Source organism: Branchiostoma floridae, chromosome 1 (assembly GCF_000003815.2).
Source record: "Branchiostoma floridae strain S238N-H82 chromosome 1, Bfl_VNyyK, whole genome shotgun sequence".
Taxonomy (NCBI): domain Eukaryota; kingdom Metazoa; phylum Chordata; class Leptocardii; order Amphioxiformes; family Branchiostomatidae; genus Branchiostoma; species Branchiostoma floridae.
In genome coordinates this window covers 26707933-26728812 of record NC_049979.1, presented here as the reverse complement: position 1 = coordinate 26728812, position 20880 = coordinate 26707933, and the positions used below count along the sequence as shown (strand labels likewise).

Sequence of the window (20880 nt, the reverse complement as noted above, 5' to 3'; positions counted from 1 at the left end):
GCAGCTGTTGCAAATCAAAAGCTTTTACACAAAAAAAAATGTCCCTCTCTGACTCCCTCTATATCCCTCAAGGAGCAATTCAGCTTGAAAAAGCACTACAGGACCAGGATTTTTGGCCTATCAATTCCTCCTTGAAACAGAAAAATGGTTTTGTATTCCGTAATCTTGCTGCAATCAGAGATGTTGCAGAGTTTATTATGGACTATTGACTTTTCAATTGTTGCATACTAAAGAGGTCATACTGGAATGAGTTATGGGTTTGTTTTTTTAACTTTAAAATAAGGCAAACTATAATTTGGTATTTGATAAGATTATTGTTGCGTTAGCTTGCTAATTAAAAAGGATAACTTAAGGTACCAGATTTACCACTAGTTCACCTTTATCCGTTGTATCTAAGACCAGCGTAGTTAGGGATATCATGACGTTTAACGGATGGTGTTTTCAGTAACGTTACTGGCAATAGTTATAGTTGAAGCTAATGTCTGTCATAACTTGACATCCTTCAATACCCTGTCTTCAAAATACAATAGAGACAAATTTACAATGTTTTTCAAAAGTGGTGGATCCAAGCTCCAAATCGGTTGCAATCTTTCATATGACATCATTTATTGATAAGCAATAATCAAGACATTTTATGTGTTGAATAACATCAGAAGAGTGTTTATTATTATTATTATTACCTATTACAAAATTAAATGTTATCGTTATGTATACTATGTTATTGTTAATCTGATTCTGAACATTATGTACTTTGGTGTCACTAATGTCATACCATTTAAAGATTTTGTACTGAATGTTACTGTTTAACTGAATTTCAGTTTAAACTACTACGTACGAGAGAAGGAAGCCGAGAGGATTGCGACGAACAATGAACTGATCAAGAGTCGTTTGCTGGGAGTGCAGCCCAGCTATAATCTCAACAAATGGGTAAGTCAGGGGGAGGGGGGTAAAATTAGTACTATGTCAAAGAAGAATTGAAAATTAGCACTGTATTTGTCACAAGTATAATACACTTTGCTTTAATCATACGTGTAGTGTATTCTACGAATTCTCACTGCATTCTAGATATTAGTGCGCCTTCTTTTGGCTGGCCCGAAAGTTTTTTTAATGCTAAAAACTTTCGAGGTGCATTTGAAGTGGAGAAATATCAAACAGCATCAAAGCGTATTCTAACTGCAGTATGACCACATTCTATGCCGTTCCAACATTATTCGAAAACATTCTTATCTCATTTGATGGAAAACCGAAACGGCAAGCCACTTCGAGTCTGCCAGAATGTGGCCAAAAGAATATCTGGAATGCAGTAAGAATTTCTAGGATTCCCAGGAATAGAAAAGAATTTTCATTCTGATGACATTTTGGCTCATTCCTTCTTGAATGTGTGAAAGGGATATAAGGTCCATTTGGAATTCCCACTCAAATGGCCCCGAATGTGGCACGAATTTTGCAAGTACTTGATTCCGTCTGATTCGGCTTGATTCCTGCTAATTTGGTTTCAGTTTGAAGGCTCTATTAGCCTTGTGTGTTCATCTTTAAGTGAAAGTCTTACATTTATCACATAGGAGGAAGACTTCCTGAAGCACGAGTACTACCTTGCCAACATGGCGGCTGTAACTAAGGACTACGACCTGGACAGTCTGGAGCCCACGCCTCGCGACCCCCCGCGGAGAAGGCGGCCAAGGAGCGCGGGAACAGAGGTGAGGAAGTTCTTGAAGTTCCTTTTCTTTCATTTTTGTTTGTTTTCTTTAATTTTGTTTCGTTTTAAGTTAGTTCTGCTAACAGAATTATTTTGTTTTTTAGATGATTCATTTATGTTGTATAATATTATATTATTTTGCAGTTCCCTTTCTTAGTATTAACAAATAATCACATTTTATTATAAAAGTTCAAGTATGAAATGTACTCATGCTATTTCACCTTTAACCGTTGGGTGACCTTTATCCGTTGTCTAAAAAAACAGCACATTTAGGAGTATTAAGTCTGTGGCCAGTGGTTTCAAATTTGTAATATTTTCAAAATGTTCTGATTTGAAACCACCATCCGTCGACTTCATATTCCTAAATGCGATTTTTCTTACAAACAACGAATAGTACCCTCGGATAAAGGTGAATCAGCGTTAGGTCTTTAGTTTGCATCAAATTGAATATGGGTGCAAGAGGAATTAAGGAACAAATCTAAATTCTTTTGGTACAAAGTCCATCAAAACCCCAACGTTCTCGTAGTAAAGTCAAGGTCATTCTTGTTGTAAAGACAAGGTCAGTAGAAACAGAAGTGCTAGAGTGCCCTCCCGTTTCGGATGCGGAAGACGGAATGGTTCCAGTCTTGACCCATGACTATTACCTTGTGGACAACACGGAAGAGCCAAGAGACTTCTATGTAGACATCATAATGCAGACCAAGCCCTTAAAGAAGAGAACGAGTATTCTCAAAAACTGGGCCGAACATGCGAACGTGTGGTCTGGTCCGAAGGTTGGTTTTTCCGAGGCATGTTATAAAGCTTGGTGATGGGATCAAAGTGAATGCGTCACTATCAATGCCTCTTACTGAACTAACAAAATGGCTCCCAAATTCAAACCATAACCGCATGACTGCATGTGCTTTACTTGAAATTCTTCGTATGAATTTTTCTTTTGAAGGGGAATAACAGAGGACCGATGATTAGACATGAAAACTTTTTTCTCTAGATCAGGCCATGTTGATTTGGTTGTATGGATTATGTTCTCCAGGAACCCCAAAACTGATGCGAGTGGTCAAATTTAAAAACAGTTTGAGCAAAAAAAGTTCCATACAATGAAATCAACATCGCCGGGTCAAATTATGTCCAATTTCTTAGCTGGCATGCCAATTAAAACCAACAATTATAATAGATCCTTCTACTCAGAAGCAAAAAAATTTGAGTGTAGACTGATGTAAAAGCAGACCCTCTGCATTTCTTGCTGCTACGAGATGTATTGTGCTCACCCATGGTGAAATCATATTGCAAGCAAAGTTGGCAGATCATGCATTTAATTTAATGTATTTTGATGTTATAATGATACATGCCATTTGGATGCTTAGAAGCATGTGCAGCCCTTAGGCTCAAATTATAGAATCATAAATGATCTTGAAGAAATTCATAATTCGATCTTTGTTTCATTTGCCTGGCCTGAAATCTTCCTTTGATACTTTATATTCTGTATCAGCCTTGTACCCAAGTCATCTTTAAATTTTGTATTTTCTTTGATTAGACCATTTTAGTATGTTCTTCTTTTATGTTTTAAAAGAAAATAACAGTGAAACATAATGGGCTGCATACAGCTATAAGATTTATGAAATTACAAAGAATTCTAATGGGGATAAATTTGTCTCAGGTTATTGTTCAGTAACAGTTTTTTTGTTGAGCACATTTTAAAAGTTTGTGATGTTATTATTTTTAGACTGATCGGTCCACAGAGGCTGCCAGCACTACAGATGGTGAAGTCGAGACAACAAAATTGCCCAAAATTGTGAGTCTAATATCTCCAGTTAATAGCATAAATCAATCACAATGTCATTGTATTTAAAGAAGAGCTAACCTTAAGATTGAAAAGCCTTGATATAATGCTAGTTCACCTTTGTCTGTGGGGTAACCTATATCCGTTGTTTAAAAAGACAGTATAATAAGTTGACGGACTGTGGTTCTAAATTGCAATGCATGTATTTTCAAAATATTGCAGTTTAGAACCACCGTCGGTCGCTCCCTAAATACCGTGTTTTAAAAACAACGGATATAGGTTACCAAACGAATAAAGGTGAACTAGCGTTACATGTACTAGATATACCACTATCATGATGAATTACATCGTTCACCTGGACGGGAGACCTGGCGCATCCCCGTCTTGTAATTAGCCAGCGAAAGGGTATGTTACCCCGTAAGGGGCGGTATAACCCAGTCGTGTGTAAACATGTGCGAACATGTGTGATCACGTCGACCGATGATGATCATGATCATGATCTAACGTTAAAGTCAAAGTCAGAGTAAACTCATAAAGTCAAGTTCTTATTGTTTGTCGCAAGTTTGTCATACACAATGTACGATTCAGTGATAGGAACATTACCATCTCCTGACATTACAGAACTCAATTATATTGTCTGTCCGGTAGCAAAAATTTCAAACTGTGGGAGAGCCTTTAACGGGGGCCGCCCTAAGACGGTTCCCGTCCTAAGACGGTACGGATTTTTTGCTGATCTTATTATCCATAAGTACACCGTGTTTGTTGCCACTGACTATGCTGATTACAAAGGTAAATAAACCAAGTCCATGCACACAGCTTTAATTTGCATTCCAAGTATACTTTAACATATTTACTTCATGTTTTTTAAAAACAGAATTCTAACAGTAATGTTGACAGTGCTGAATCACTGCGGTCACCGGCCTCTGCGTATTGGCGGCTTGTGTTGCTAACTATACGAACTCGTCCAAGCAGTCACACAACTGCCATAATACACATAAATAAAGCTCCATAAAACACTATGGATATGGGTCTTCAAATGTTTGTTGAGTAGAAAAGCAACCAAAAGGAAGCGACAAAAACATTGCCACCATTGTACTCACAAGGGAGTGTGGCCGTGAAGGTGGCAGACAAGAGAACGCTCCAAAGATTTATTTGACTGTAACAAATGATTCGTGCTGTCTATGAAAATAAGACTTGATAGAGAGATGTATATGATATTTTCATATATCACACAAAGTTTTGTTGATGTTGGCGGTGTCGTTTTTTCGTAATGGTTTTTTTAGTCGGGCATTCACAATCAGTGCATTCAGCCCATTGCCCGTAAAAACATCAGCTGGATTGTTCTAGTTAGAGCCTTCCTCATATGAGACAGAAAGTACATACAGTCACGATTGTTAAAAGTAATCTAAAATATCATATTATTAATTTTTTCTGTGTACTTGAATTTACCACTTACTTCTGAAAAGAGCAAAATGTAAAAAAGCGTACCGAGTTAGGCACACTGTCCAGCGTAGCACAAAATTGGAAGGTTACATACACGAAATTGTCTCACAGTGTTTGCCGCTTGTAACACGCAGCGCGAAAGGTTCATGAACCACATGAATGCATTTCTTATTCAAGTATGTTGTTCAAATCTATGTGTAAAAAATTCAGTCATCAAACTTTGACCACTCTCAGGCAACTAGCGATGGAGCGCCATGAGTTTGAGCGCAAGAAAAAGCGTACCGTGTTGGGGCACCTCCCGTTATGTAAAATAAGTAAGAACTTGACAATATAATCCACTGTAGGCTTTTCAAGTTTAGTTCAAGTTTAGCTTTGCTTTAAATTCAGTCAAAGCTGTATGACATCTTTACTTGTTGCAAGTTCATGTAGAAGTCTTGAGTTTCATGCGAATTTGTCTTGGCAAAAATGAGCTGAAAATAGCCATGGTGCCTCTCTGTCTGCAGAAGCTGGAGCGGAGTAAGGGCGGTGGAACCTGGCCTCCCAGACGCTTCCATACCAAGCTGCCCAAGGTCAACAGGGTGGACAAAAACAAGGTATTTACATGTAGTACCAGGGAGATGTGAGAGTAGGGTAATACTCATTTGGCGGTATGGATTTCGGGTTACCAGGGTCAAATTATTGCAGTCATTTAATTTGTAATTAATATGTAGTGTATCATTAATGTCATCAAAAATGCTATCAGAGCGTAGAACTGCATTAACAAACATATTAGCTGTATATGAATAATTACAGGTTTGAAAAATAGCAAAACCTAATTTTTAAATTTTTTCGTTTACTCAAAACACACTGAATACTACTGGGGAACCTTGTGTGATTATGTTAATGACCTAGTCCAACAATCAATTAGATGTAACGCTAGTTCACCTTTATCCGCAGAGTAACCCATATCCATTGTTGTTAGACACATAGTATTTAGGGATATCAAGTCGACGGATGGTAGTTTCTAATCACAATATCATAAAAATTCCACAGTTTGAAACCACCGTCCATCGACTTGATACATGTATTTTTGAATACCCTGTTTTGAAAAATAATGGATGTAGGTTACTCCACGGATAAAGGTGAACTAGCGTCACATATAGAGAGTTGCTCTTTTTTGCCTTTTTAGTTAGCATATCTTTTACTGCAATATAGAAAAATTCTTAGCTTAGCTTAGTTAGCTGAGCACATTGCCAGGTATTTTAGTTGTAAAAAAAAGCTTCCTTTCAATGTGTAATCTTCTGGACTTGACAGTGACTTTGACAGACTGCACTTCTTTAGACTTTCTGACAGATGTGTGTTTGATTATCAAAAGAGCAAGGATACACCTAACGACAACAGAGATGTTGACATCATTATGTGCTACGAGAGCACATCCCAGAAGAAAAAGGGCAGGTCTAAGAAAAAGAAGAAGAAATCGAAGTCCGAGCAAGAGGAATACGCGCAACGTCGGCCCCCTGCATTCCTGCCTATCATTGACGAAGAAACATCGGTTGACCTTGAAAGAGAAGCAAGGTCGTCCTCTGAGACAGAAAGTCAGAAGGAACTGAGGAGAATGGAGGAAGACTACTTAAAGGAATGGGAAGAAGATGGTCTACAAACGGCAGTCAAAAGTGTTCAAATAACCAAAGCTGCCCTCCCCGATTTGTTGCCTGAGAAGTCAAAATCTAGAATTCTACGCCAAAAAAGGTCAGAGGTTTTGAAAGAAAAAGCAAATCGGGAGAAAAAGAGTAAGGCAAACAGTAAAAAGAGCAAGAAGGATAAAGCATTGAGAAAGATGGCTGGACCATATATGACTGCGTCAACAAGAAATAGAACTTCAGTCCGTCCAGGGTCTTAAGGTAGAGATGAGAGAAAAGCTTCATGTTAGAGATGGTTTGAAAGAATAGTGACTTGTTTTGTACTGGACAATTTTACAAAATGTTACATTTTGTTTTTTTGGTGTTTTTTTACATTTTTTTAACTCTTGTGAATCAGACTTTGTGAACTGTAAAATGGCAGAGAAAAAAAACTGTCCAAGAAACAGAATACGTGAGAGAAAAAGGAATCATTGTGTAGAGAAGTTAGAGAAAAAGGCGTGAGAAAACACAACAAAAAGCAGGCATGTGACACTTCTGGAGCTGAGTCAAATGTTATAATGACTGACTGACTGACTGACTCAGACTGACTGACTATAAAAGAACTGTGGACAAACACTTAACAGACATTCAAGCCAATACAGGCAAGAACTCTCTTTCCTTCAGCCTGTAACCAGCTTTTAACTTAATGTAGTCCAGTTTGTTATTTTAGCTTCTTAGGAAACATTGTTGCTCTGACTTACTTTTTAGTTTTATTTTGCGCTGATATCTCAATGCTTTAGAGTCTTCAATTTAACAATGCACAACTCAGTATTTTCTGTTTCTGACGTACAAACATGTCTTCCTGTTTCAGGTTGATTTGTCTCAACATGATGTTGACAGAGACTCCAGGATGCTATTCAAAGCCACAAAGGGCTTGAGTGAGTTGATTATCTACATACATGTACAAATATCTTCAAACAAAATTTGGTGTTTGTTACCTCTATGAAAAATTGAGGTTATTAGTTTTATTGTGTCTGTGCCCCTGGTTTTGTGTCTTTTGTCCGGGCTATGCTATGGTCTTGATTTTTTTTGGTGGTAGACAGCTTTTCATAAAGGTTTGGGCTTCATAGCAGATAGCAGCTTGCTCTGGAACTTCAGGGGCATTTTTGTGAAAATATTTCAAGGACCATCAACAGTTACTGTACAAAGGAATGATGAATGTCCATTATATTCAGTATGCTAATGGCCTAGACAGAGATGTACACAATGAAATGCAAGTTAGGCTTTTTTTGTTTGGTTTACCAATACATGCAATTTCTTAACACTGTTTCATTAAAATGTGCCTTGCACTTGACATTGAACTCTTGACCTATGTTCTATCAGGCCAAAACGAAGTATCCATAGTCATCAAGACACTGGTGCGGCGTACCTACAGACAACGTCAGGAGACCAAGGCCAAGTTCTGGGAGCTTTATGACAAGGTCGGTTGTCATCTGTTAAAGTGCTTATGTGACAAAAAGTATCCCTTTCAGCCATAATGGTATCATTCGATGAACCTTTGTATAAAATATACACCCTGATGAATGTCTGTATTTCAGCACCAAGGACAGTGACAAGGATTAGACATTCAAAACTGTTTTCATATAATTATGTATCTTTTCAGTTGTTTGAAAACATGTTGATTATTGAAATCAAATGGCTTCATAATGGCAGGATATTTGGCTCATAATCCAGAGGTCCCCAAGACCTATGAGCCAAATTATGATTATGATTATGAGCCAAATACAAGCCATTGATGCAACCAATCTTGGGCCATTGGGAAGGCACTTTGCATGACTTTTCATAATTCACTCAGGTTTAAATGAGCACCTAGCCTTGGTCAAGGCTGTCATTCAAATAACTGTAGCACATTAAATGGAGGTCCCTTGTTTGAGGGGAGCCATACATTGAGCACATAAAAGAACCCACCACACTTATCAAAAAGATTAAAAGGGTCCTTCCCAGTGTGAGCGGTTCAAAACCTGCAGTCCTATGCGACTTTGAGTAATTATTGTCATATCGAGGTCACCTGATCAAGTTAGCGCCGAATGGCAGCCGCTCCATGCCCATGTGATTTAGCCCTGCCTATCGTAAGCTTCTCACTATTCGGCCCCTAGCTGTGAAGAGAGAGTAGTCGGCCCTCCCAATAACCAATAACGATAACAACAACATGCCCATGTACTGATGTGATTGTTGGTTGAACCACACTTATGACAACTAGAATTGGAGATAATCTAGCTGTGGATGCAGTAGTAACTTCTTCCCAATGTAGTTCTGTCTTTGATTCAGCACCAAGGACAGTGACAAAGACATTACAAATGCCTTTATCTGTATTTTGGCTGCAAAGGGAGAGTTTTCGGCAGTAACAATAACTTGCAATAACAATGGCATTGCAGGAGTTGTCTGAGGACTTGAAGTCCCAGCTGAGTGATGACTTCGCTCCGGTGATCGATGCTCTCCTGGTGGAAAGAGAGAAGTTTGATGCCATGACAGTACACGATGCGCTGAAGGTACATACATGAATAGCTTTCTACCTTTATCCAGAGTTATTCTAAAGATGTCCACATTGTGTACTCTCCTGCTATCTTTTTTCTGTTCCTGCCTTTGAACAAAGTAATGAGTGTGTCAAAAGTAATTTAAACTAGAATGAGCAGCTACATGTACATTTGTATATGCGGTAAATTGCAAAAAACATTGGGAATAGATGCTGATGTCGTAGAATGCTGCAATCAATTTTGCGGTCAAAGAAGATGTAAAAAAAAAACAAATTAATGAGTCTATTGTTCAGTATACCATGCTCAGTCATACTCCCTGGCTATTTGCATTGCATAAAGAAGGCAAATGCTCATTTGGATTAGTTGTGGGTTCCCAGAGGATGTCATCCTTATGATCGAATCAACATGGCCTAAGTATGTATTCAAATTATTCTTACTGTTTCTTTTCTATAAGTTTTCATTGGTCTAATATTACAAATGATTTTTTTTCAATTTTTCTGCAGGGATCACCCTCAGCAGAGGCCACCCTGATTGAAATTTTGTGCACAAGGAACAATAGGGTATGTTTGGAGATTTGACAGATTAGAATCTTTTAATTTTGCACTATAGAGCTGCATTGAGATATTTTATTAATCTTTTTTTCATATAACGTTGCTGTTGTACAGTTTTGTTTTAGACAATACAGACGTTTGTAAATTGATTTGCTTTAGATTATTGAAGGATTGTGTATAATATATTAAGACTGATTTTTTTATGTCATACATAGGCTTTGGAGCAGATTAAGAAGGCTTACAGAGACGGTAAGTTATTCTATTTTGTTGTCAACAAATAGAAATGCAATGATATCTGATCAGTAAAAGAAAGAGTACAAAATGGAAAATAGCTGCTGTTCTTAATGTTTGCTACTGTGTAAAATGTTGTTTTTTATACTGAAATTCTTCCCTTGGACTGTTATGTAATAATATCAACTCTCATAATACCACCATATAAGAAAGTTGTTATAGAGGCCTTCTCAAGATTGTCTTGAACACCAGTACTAAACATCTGAAGTGTGTATAACTCAGGATTACTGATGCTACGTTCATTTTTTGGCGGGGGAGGGGGGGTTACATCTCTTTAAATAACCTTGTACTCAAAATTTTCTCTCCTGTGTTGGTCTTCTAGGATTTTAGAAATTGCTTTGAAGTTTTAAAATCTCCAAAAATCATTATAGCAGACTGGTGTTTGAATGTTCTGAATGAATGAATGAATGAACAAACAAATGAAAACAAACATAGTCTAGTAAACAAATGAAGCAACTAAACATATGTTAAAAACGAAAAGCAGCAATTGTTGTTATTGGCTGAAGTGCAGTGCAATGTACAATTATTGTAATGGTATTATGTCAAGAGCTGATAAAGTTGAGTTGTATTATGTTTCTTCATAGATTTTATTTTACCTTGCCCCTAACATTGGTGGTATCCTCCAGAGCACCTGAATAACCTGGAAGACGATGTGCGTAGTGAGACAGCTGGGCAGCTGCAGGACCTGCTGCTGGGGCTGCTGGCAGGTGACAGGGATGAAAGTAACCAGGTGGACGAGGACCTGGCCAGACAAGACGCTCAGGAGTTATATGAGGTCAGGACAAATATTACTTGTATGCAATGCTAAAATGGATAATACCTTTTACACTATAAACTTTAAGGTAACAAGTACAGTGCAAGATAAAGGTAGTGAAAAACTGATGACGGATAATGCAAAGCCTAGTAAAAAAATGTTGCGTTTCTTATTTCAATCCTTACAAAATATAGGGTGGGTAGGTAGGGATTATCTTTTTGTTTCTATTTTTTAGACTTTGCCCCAAACTGTGATACAACAAGAAATGTGAAGAAGTTGAACTAAGTCTTGTTGATACATACTAGTCTAAGGGTATTCATCAGTCATCATAGATTTTAGTAAAATATCACATTGTTGTTTCACTTTGTTTGTACTTAAGCATTATCACCTTAACACGTCATACATGTAGCTGTAAGAACATAAATGATGTCTTTTATGCATTCATTCATTATTTCATTCATTCATTCCTATTTTCTGGTTACCAGGATGAGAATGACAGATGGAGTACAGACAGTGACTCCAAACTGATGTCTCTCATCACTACAAAGAGCTATGCACATAAAATAGAATAAAATTTTTCATGCGTTCCTTTATTATTTCATTCATTCATTTCTATTTTCTGATTGCCAGAATGAGAAGGACAGATGGAGTACAGACAGTGACTCTAAGCTGATGTCTCTCATCACTACCAAGAGCTATGCACACATCAGGGCTACGTTTACAGAGTATGAGAAGGTAATTATTTATTATTGATCATTAATAATTTTACAGAATTCTAACAAAATTCCTTGTCAATATCTGAATGTTTTATTCGTTAACGTTTATGTGACCATCTGTCACCTTCCTCAGGGCAGTTCTGACTGGTTTACATAACACTGCAGCACTAGGTGTCACTGCTTACAGATGCGGTCCCAAACATATTTACAGAATGATATTCATGATTATATGTAGTTAATGCAGTGTTTATGTGGTCCCAAATGTAAAGTAGTTGTTGAGGATTATAGTTGCATGCCATACATTGATGTTCAAGTTAAGGCAAACAATTGCTGTAATCATATTTTTTCATAAACTCAAAGTCTTAATCATGACTTTCACAATCGACCCAATTAAATGTATATATATTTAGATCTATTACATGAACTTTATAGCTACATGTAGTCACCAAAAATATTTACTCGCTACCACCATACATAATTATTTAACCCTATCCAGACTGGGCTTTTTGGGCCTTCCCTGGCCTGGGGGGGGGGCTCATTCGACCCCCCCTTCGTATTTTCAAAACGGCTTACTGTACGATCACCAAATTTGCAGGGGGGTTTATGCTCATCGAGTTTTCTAATTCCTGAAATTTTTATATCATTATGCCGTAATATGACGTAATTATGACGTCATTAATTGATATTTTTGGCTAAAACGGGGAATTCCCATAATACTTTAATATCTCATTCAAAAAATTACCAATAAAGTTTTCTCATTGATATTTAAGTGTTATAAGACATCTGTTGTCAAAAGCCAACGCAACGACGTCAAAATGACGTCATAGAATGACGTCATCTGTAGTTTAGCTATCCGCCATCTTGGATTATGAACCTTAAATTTTTCAAGATACATTTTTTGAAACATATAACGCTAAAACCCCATGGAAATGGATTAAAAACGTTCACATGAATGTTTTCTGTAAAAAAATACCACGTAGTAATGAAATCTGAGTGAAAATAAGTTTGTTATACTTTAAATCATGATATTGTCGGCCATCTTGGATTTTGAGCAATTACGTCATCTCATTAGCATAATTTATGAATATTTAATTATAAATATTTAACTAACATGTGTTAGATATTAAAGATATATGAAAAGAAGTTTAGTTTAGCAAGAAAATCTTAAAATCCCATTGTTTAAACCAAAATTAGTGATTTTTGTAAAATTTGCCTTTCAGAAACCCGTTGCCATGGCAACACGAAAAATCATAAACTTACCCAATTTTTTTTAAATTGTTGCCAACAATATTTTAGGAAAACTCACCAAGTTTAGTTGTTCTAGCACAAGCCGTTTAGGAGGTATAGGAGGTCAAAGTTGGCGCGGGCACTTTTAGCCCAACCCCCCCACCCCCCCCCGCCCCCAAGTCTGAATAGGGTTAAGTGCCATACACATGTAGGTTGTCTTTAGCCTTAGTCCAAATTAAGCTTCAGCAGTCCTTCCACAATAAGCCCCTAGCTGACAGTGTGAGATTGAGTAACACAACCTAATGTTGTCCTGTCCCTGATGTGTTTACAATCATGGAATTTGTTTACAACGTACAAGGATGTATTTGTGATGCATTTGTTTTGATTGACAGCTGGCACAGACTGACATGTTAGACGTCCTAAAAGACGAGCTTTCGGGGGAGTTTTTCGTAGCAATGGTGGCACTTGGTAAGGACGTACATATTATTAACCAATTTTTTTAAATAATTAAACTTATTTCTCAGTTATGTTCTTATTATTATGGTGAGAAATAATAAATCATTCAATTATCATGTGTTGTACTGAGTGAGTAATTATTGTATTTTTTATCCAACACTTCAGGCACATTAGTTGATTATTGGCTTTATTTTTTTATTACTAATTTGGAAAACTTGTCTCCAATGGCACAATTAAGGTGAACCATTCTTTTTATTTCATACTGATATGAGATCTCTTTTGTATTCCCTACTCAAGTTAAAGTCATTTTCTACTGCCCCAAATTCTTTGCGGAGAGAATCTACCGCGCCATGCGGCCACGAGGCGATGCGGCAACCCTCATCAGGTGCTTGATGACTAGAGCAGAGGTATGTCGTAACTGTTGTATCATTGTGGTCATCATTAGCCTGGGTACCATCCGAGTAGTAGTTTGCTCCTATTATATGTTCACTTCTGCTAAGTCTGGAGACCTGCACTTTCAAACCATTTGGTGATAACGTCAATTAATAAGCGAATTAAGGAATAGGTTCTAGAGAGCTCGTTCTATGATATCAGGCCTCCCGCAAGCAGACGGAGGGCTTTCGGATGTTGGAATGCTTGTTCGAACGAACGCTTGAACCCATTCCTTAATTCGCTCAAAATTTGGACAATTCCAGATGTTAACGTGGCCAAGGATCCCAGACGGAACAGCAGTGAAGCAACTATATATAGTGTATGATAAATATCAGAGCAAAAAGCGACTGTATTTAGTGTATGATTAACACTGGAGCAAACTGCTTTCCGGATGGTACCCAGGCTAGGTCATCTTGAGTTCTCTATTGCTAATTTAAAAAGATAAAAATACCTTTGAAACACCGTTAGCCATGTCAATGATAAGCCCTGTGATATGTGCTTGTAATCTACAGTCAGGGCTCGAAATTTATTTTTGGGAATAGGTGCACCCAGTCTAGAAAATTGGGTGCACCACAATATTTTTGGGTGCACCACATAAAATAAAGTAGAATATCAGAATAACTTAATTGCAAACCTACTAAATTAGTAATTTGAACAGAGCTCTTCAGAAATCGGAAGTACTATGACAGTCATTCTATTATCTTTCTAACACATAGATGTCAAGAATATAGTGTTTACTTAGTATACTGACATCTTAACATACGTGTACATAAGCCTATGAAAATATTTGGGTGCACCCTGCTGTGCACCCACAGAAAAAAATTGGGTGCACAGCTCCAATTTTGGGTGCACAAAACCCCAGTATTTTGAGCCCTGACAGTGGAAAATCTACATAGTCCAGGATGTTGTTTTGTGAAAAAATTTATGCTCTGAGCCATATTCCCTCTTGATTTTTACATTAAGTAAATCCTGCATGTTACATAGCCTGCACACTTTTACATATTTTACCTGCCGAAGGACAAACTATTTGCCTATCATGCATGGTACACTTCACATATTGTACAGACATCCATTTCAGCACCAAGGACAAGCCTACTTTAACTTTTTTCGAATTGCAATGGGTACACAAGCCCTAACATTCAATATCACTGCGTTGTTGCATTCTTGGTAGTCCCTGATGTACATTTTGTACAATTTTGTTGCAAAATTTTCAAGAAGGCTGTGACAAAACCGATCAATGACAAGGGTCTATGGTGTTAGACAGCCTTTTTTGTGGATTTTTTAAATCAAATATACACAACAATGTCCAAGCAGTGCCCTCAGTTTGTGATTGTGCGATGGTCCTATGTGATCAGCACCTACTGTATAAACATTCTTGCACAGTGTACCCAAGCCTTGTACTGTATACTAATTTAAAAGGTTTATCATCTGAAAATCAATGATCACACTATTGGCTTTACAAACAAAGTACAGTCATATAGGTCTAGATGTTCATTGCAAATAACAGGTCATCTTGTTTATTGTATATGCTACTGCATACAAAAATGTCCAAACTATGGAGACACAACATTTTCAGCGGCATCCATAGACCATTAAGTCCTTCTTCGTCTTTGCATTAATTTTGTTGTTTTTCTAGGCTGACATGCCCTTGATCAGGAAGGTATACAAGAAGACGTATGGTGCCACCATCATGGATGACCTTGAGAGTTACGTCAGTGCACCATATAAGCCCATCTTGGTCGACCTTGTCAGAGGTCAGTTGTGGAAACATTTTGCTTTTCTTCTTTCTTGTCTTATATTGTAGGCATTTCTCCAAAGATTCTAATATTGACTGAATGTACATTGTCTCGCTTTCTTGTATTTGTATTATATAAAAAGCTAATGATAATGTTGTCCCCAACATTACTCAATGACCAAACATCATATTACATGTATTTGCATAGTTCACATGATGTATTGGTACAAATCATAATACTCAATCCATGAAAAAGTTATGTTATGCAATAAATTGATGTACATTTGTAAGTTTCCTCTGATGCATATACTAAGTAGCATTCAACATGACTGCATTTGCTTCAAGACAGTTTTTTTTTGTCATTGTAGGTTCTGATGGCCAAGATGGACAGAAAAAGGTAAATTGTTTTGTCTGTTACTTCAAAACAAAATTTCCCATTCATTTAGACTCTCTCTCTAACGCCAGCTCACCTTTATTCGCGGGGTAACCTAATTCCGTTGTACCTAAAAAGCAGGATATTTAGGGGTATCACGTAGATGGACGGTGGTTTCAAATTGCTTTTTTGTTCAACATATTGTAGTTTGAGACCACCGTCAGTCGACTTGATATGCCAAAATACCCTGGTATTGTATACAACGGATAAAGGTTTCCCTGCAAATAAAGATGAACTAGCGTTATATTTACAAACTGTTAATGAAAATGAATGACATTGTGTTGATGGATCTTTGTCGTCGTTGTCCAGTCACAGAAGAGAATCAACGGCATGGTGATCCACCGCGCCCCTCCGCAGCTCAGACCACTGCGCCATCAGCCCATCCCCCCTCCCAAACCCGTGGACGTCAGGAACAACCCCCTGGCACAACCCTCCCAGAGGCCATTGGCTGCTGCACAGAGGGAGAAGTCGTTCGAGAAGACGAATGAAAGACTTGAAGGAGGGAGGAATGGCAGTGACAAGGAGAACAGGGATAGAGGGAAAGGAAAAGCACAGGTAAGTTTAACATTTTGTCATATGAGTTGTGCTAGTATTTTATACTTTGTTAATGAAAAGTTAAGACCCAAAGCCTATAGTTACCTGTCAGTGCACTAGTTTTGTAAGTCTCAGTCATCTTTGTGAAGATAGTGGATTTAACATAGTGGATTTGACCTTTATTGTTTTTTGATTTGGGCAAGTACATAATTATACATGTAATGCTAGTTCGCCTTCATCCGCGGGGTAACCTATATCTGTTGCTGTCAGAGATGGGTATTTGGTCGACAGACGAGAGTGTCAAACTACGATATTTTGAACATATTACAACTTGAAACCATCGTCCGTCCAGTTGACATCTCTTAATACCGTGTTGGTAACCACAACGAATTTATGTTGCCCTGCGGATAAAGGTCAACTAGTGTTATCTGTTGCAACTGTGTTTTATCTCTTTGACTTATGAAATAAATGACTCAATATTTCTTAATAGTGTCATGCCTTTGCTTGGCTACAGATGATTAAGATTATCATAATATTTACCCGTCTGTGACAGGTACTGGTGTGATTGAAACATTGTGACAAAAGTGTGCAAGTACATGATCAACTGCCACTGTTCCTGTGTTTTATCTCTTTGACAAAGTGTTATTAAATAAGTGACTCTAAGATTTACACTTTCTTTATTGTGTCGTGTCTGTGTTTGGCTACAGATGATTAAGAATAATACAATAATTATTATTCATGTAGTTTAACTAATGACTGTGACAGGCATGATTGAATAAAGTGTGCCTGTTAACATTTTCATTATATGTTATATTACACACATAATGGTATCATGACATTTACTGTTTTCTTCATTGCAAATACCTGTTGTACTTTTATTTCCTCACTTGCTGCAAGGATGAATCCGGTTTCTATCTGGAGGAGGTACTTACTCAAATGATAAATTTTCTACTTCAATCATGCAGGATATGCACTGTCAAAACTAGAACAATCTCCTTTGTATAAAGCACACAGTCATGCATGTTACATTTAACGCAATGCTAAAGAGTTAAAGCTTTGAAATTTTAAAACACTGTCTTGTGTTATTGTTTTAATGTTTTATCATAATGTGTATAACGGATATCACCAAGGGAAAGGGAGGGGAAAATGGTGCACATTGAATAAGACACCCTTTCACAATATCTATTATTTGTAAACAACAACTCAAGCACATTTGCAGTAAAAGTAGTTTAGGCTTTTATGCTGAAACTTCTGTATATCATTTTTTGTATATAATTTTGATTTGTAAAACAATTCTTTACAGATGGTAGGCTAAGTACCTCTGTGAGCAATGATGTGATTTTTCCTGTAGAGTTTTCATGAGGACCTCATTAGGAGGGGTCCCCCTGCGCTAAAAGTTGCCGCGTGGATGCTGGAAAACCGTGGCCTCTCGCTCGAGATGTCTCTACCAAGCGTGGAAGAGGTAGAAGAGCGGGAAGAAGACGACAGCGGACAAAGCCTCGAAGACGACAGGGAGGTGGATACAGAAAGGTCGGAGGTCACTTCTACAGAAGAGATGCCGTCACGCATTAACAGTGCGCCCGCATGTCTTTCTATGAGTACCCTATTGCAATATGCAGATGAAGCTACGTATGTCAAAGAAAGGGAAGAAGATGAAAAAGAGGAGAGAGGCCAAGAAGAATTCGATGATGATGACAGGGACAATGAGACAGAGACCGTAGCAAATTGTATTTTAGATGAGATGATTGCAAAGGCACTTGAGAAAGAAGTGGAAGAAGTTACTAAGGGTGAAGACAGAAACCTGGAAGAAGACAAAGACAAGGGAGGCCAGGAGGAATCGGATGATGACATTGACAAGGAAAAGGAGGAAGAGACTGATGAAGAAAGTAACAAAGAGACTGTTACACTTGAAAGAGATGTTGAAGAGGACAAAGACCTGAAAGAGGAAGCAATGCCTCAGACAACTACAGAAGAAACAGAGGAAAAAAGCAAAACAGCGGAAGACCAGCCCCCACAAATGCCTGTAAAACCAAAGAAAGTGACCATTGTAGAGTCCCCAATAGAGGTACATGTCATAGTGAACCAAGGTGAAGAACATAAAGAAGTGGAGGATGCACTCTTTACAGACGAAAAGGAGGATGAACAAGATGAAGAATGTGGTACTGAGTCTGACTGGGAAACAGAGAGCAATGATTCTGAAGAGATAACTGATGAAGAAGTGGATGAACACAAGCACTGTAGTGTTACATAATTTGAGGATTGTCGTTTTCTTTTATCAGTATCCTATCCAACAAAAGCTGTCTTATGTCTGACTGATGTTGTGTTTGTTCTTAAGTTTTTTTGCAGAAGCTATATCATGCTGAATTTTTCAATCACTATGATTCAAAATTGATTTTTTGTTGTTGAAGTGGTTTTGAGTTTGCAGTGAAGCGGTCATTGCAGGTTACTGTTCTACAGAGCACCAAAATATTGAACTGACAGCATTCAGTATATAAGCCAGGTCTATCATTATGTATGGCTACTTGAATGCCTAGTTTCATCTTACTCCAGAAATGTTGGTCATTTCTAGTTGACTATAGGCCAAAAAGAAGAAGTCCATGATGCAGCTTTTGTTGTTAGGGTTGAACTTCATGATTATTTTGTTAAATTTCATGATTATTTTGTTAAATAACTTCATGTCATTTTTTAGTACAGGTGGCATCTATAATGATACTTAGGCCTTGGGCATAATATAATGTAGATGCAAAATATCTTAAAATGTGATTCACAGTCAATGTAATGTGATGATTTCTGTCTATGCTACTATTTGATTTGACTAATACGGCTACTTTTCATGATCATTGGGCCATGCATGCGCTGATTCAAATATATGGATGACATCCTGATTTTACAGATTTCAGTATTGGTTGCATAAAAACTTCCCTTTTTGTTGGAAATGGCAGAATATTAATGTGTGTGCAGATGTCATCCAAATAATTGAACCAACGTGGTCGTAGACAATATCAATCAAGAACATTGTAACACTACAGTGCTTGACCATCTTAAACATTCTTGATATAATATGCAGCACTTTCAATGACATTGTGTATATATATATAATATATTACATAATTACTAAGATAACAGTATTTTACTGTTTTCTCGCATGGCCTAGTGTGTTATGACTATTCTATAATGCTATTAAGAATTAAGGTGTCTTAAGTTTTGTTTTAAGTGTTAATGATAGTTGCGACAGGTACATTACTGTTATTGGGTGTTTTGTTAATGATGATTGTTAAATGTTGAATTTCATTGTATTGCTCCACATGATCTTTAATATCAATGTTGCAAGTAACATCAGCTTAACATTAGTGGTTTGAAGTTGGAGCCCAGAGAAAATATGATAGCAACAAAGTAAAGAGAGGCTACAGAGATGATGGGAAAAAAAGGTATCAGAAATACCACATGGCATGCATTGCATGACGTATACTAGATGCAATGCACTGTGAAGAAAACATTCTGTACACACTGTAACTGCATGACATTCTGTTCGGCACTAGTCATAATAACATTATTTGTCCTCTTTATCCACGATTTCCATAGATGGAATGCACCAGTCTTCTGAATAATTTAAACCCTTTCAAAAGCATGTACAAGAAAGAGAAGCATACATTGTACAAATGATAACAGGCGACAGTATAATTCCGGACGAATACTTCAATTCTGGAAAACCTTCATTTATTTCAAAATAGGCAGATGGATTAATATTTGTAGGTTTGATTTATCAAAGGATCATGAATATATAGGCTGCAATTAGATGTCTCCACGAAGAAGACCAATTCTGCAGAATTCTCTGGATTCTGCCAGAATTCTGCAGCCTTTCTTCGTAGAGACATCTCATTGCAGCCTACATATAATCGCTATCCTTTGATATATCATACCTGCAAATATTAATTCATCTGGTCAATCTATTTTGAAATTATTAACTTAAAGGTTTTCCGGAATTAGAGTGTTTGTCTGGAATACTGTCGCCTGTTGATTAGATATCATCTCGTTATACAATTAGCTCACCACTTAACATCCATTGGCACAATACCGGTCGGTTTACTGCAATTTCTCAAGCAATGCTAATTTGGCAAATGATCAACGCATCATTTTCTCCAGTTACATGTTGCTGTTACAGCTCACCTTTGCCACTTCTTCTGTGTAAATTATTTTGTCTCTCTGGTCCTGCTAAAAACATAATATCGTAATTGGAACACACCGCGGAATTGCACGGAGAACGGGCGCGTGGTTGGAAGGGGGTGCACTATACCGGTCGAACGAAACACGGCACAATTAACTGCCGCTATGTACCTTTATACATCCTCTGTTGTTCCTTTCTTTCCTGTTAGTAGTTGCACAAAACAAAAATCTGCATGAGCATACAAAAAGTCATCAGAAAATGAGCGTATACTGACAAGAATTTTCATTTAATTTTGATCCGTCACAACCGCTATGACGTAAAACTTTACTGCTGGCCATAGCATTAAAAATGGCGGGAAAATGGCGGCGTACGTTCAATTTGACCCATTCAGCCATAGATCCGGGCGATAATGCAACGGTTTCTCACACTTTTACACGAGTTGTAGGTCACCAAAAGAAATTCAAGATTGCTGTTGAATCATGCTCGTCTTGTGCCGTAAGCACATGTGATTATTATCTACAAATCTGGCGATGAACGG

At 37.5% G+C, this 20880-nt stretch overlaps 1 protein-coding gene across 1 annotated transcript in view; it reads left to right on the top strand.

Annotated features, from left to right (window-relative positions):
• Positions 1–20880, top strand: part of LOC118417714 (annexin A6-like) — a gene marked incomplete in the record, with an annotated part of 38475 nt that overhangs the window by 8586 nt on the left and 9009 nt on the right. The window contains 17 exon segments of the mRNA XM_035823386.1: positions 819–927; positions 1563–1697; positions 2251–2469; positions 3417–3485; positions 5420–5509; positions 7386–7452; positions 7898–7995; positions 8950–9063; positions 9552–9608; positions 9815–9848; positions 10517–10665; positions 11275–11379; positions 12980–13055; positions 13341–13450; positions 15112–15229; positions 15579–15607; positions 15953–16198. Coding sequence (XP_035679279.1) covers positions 819–927; positions 1563–1697; positions 2251–2469; positions 3417–3485; positions 5420–5509; positions 7386–7452; positions 7898–7995; positions 8950–9063; positions 9552–9608; positions 9815–9848; positions 10517–10665; positions 11275–11379; positions 12980–13055; positions 13341–13450; positions 15112–15229; positions 15579–15607; positions 15953–16198 — 1825 coding nt within the window.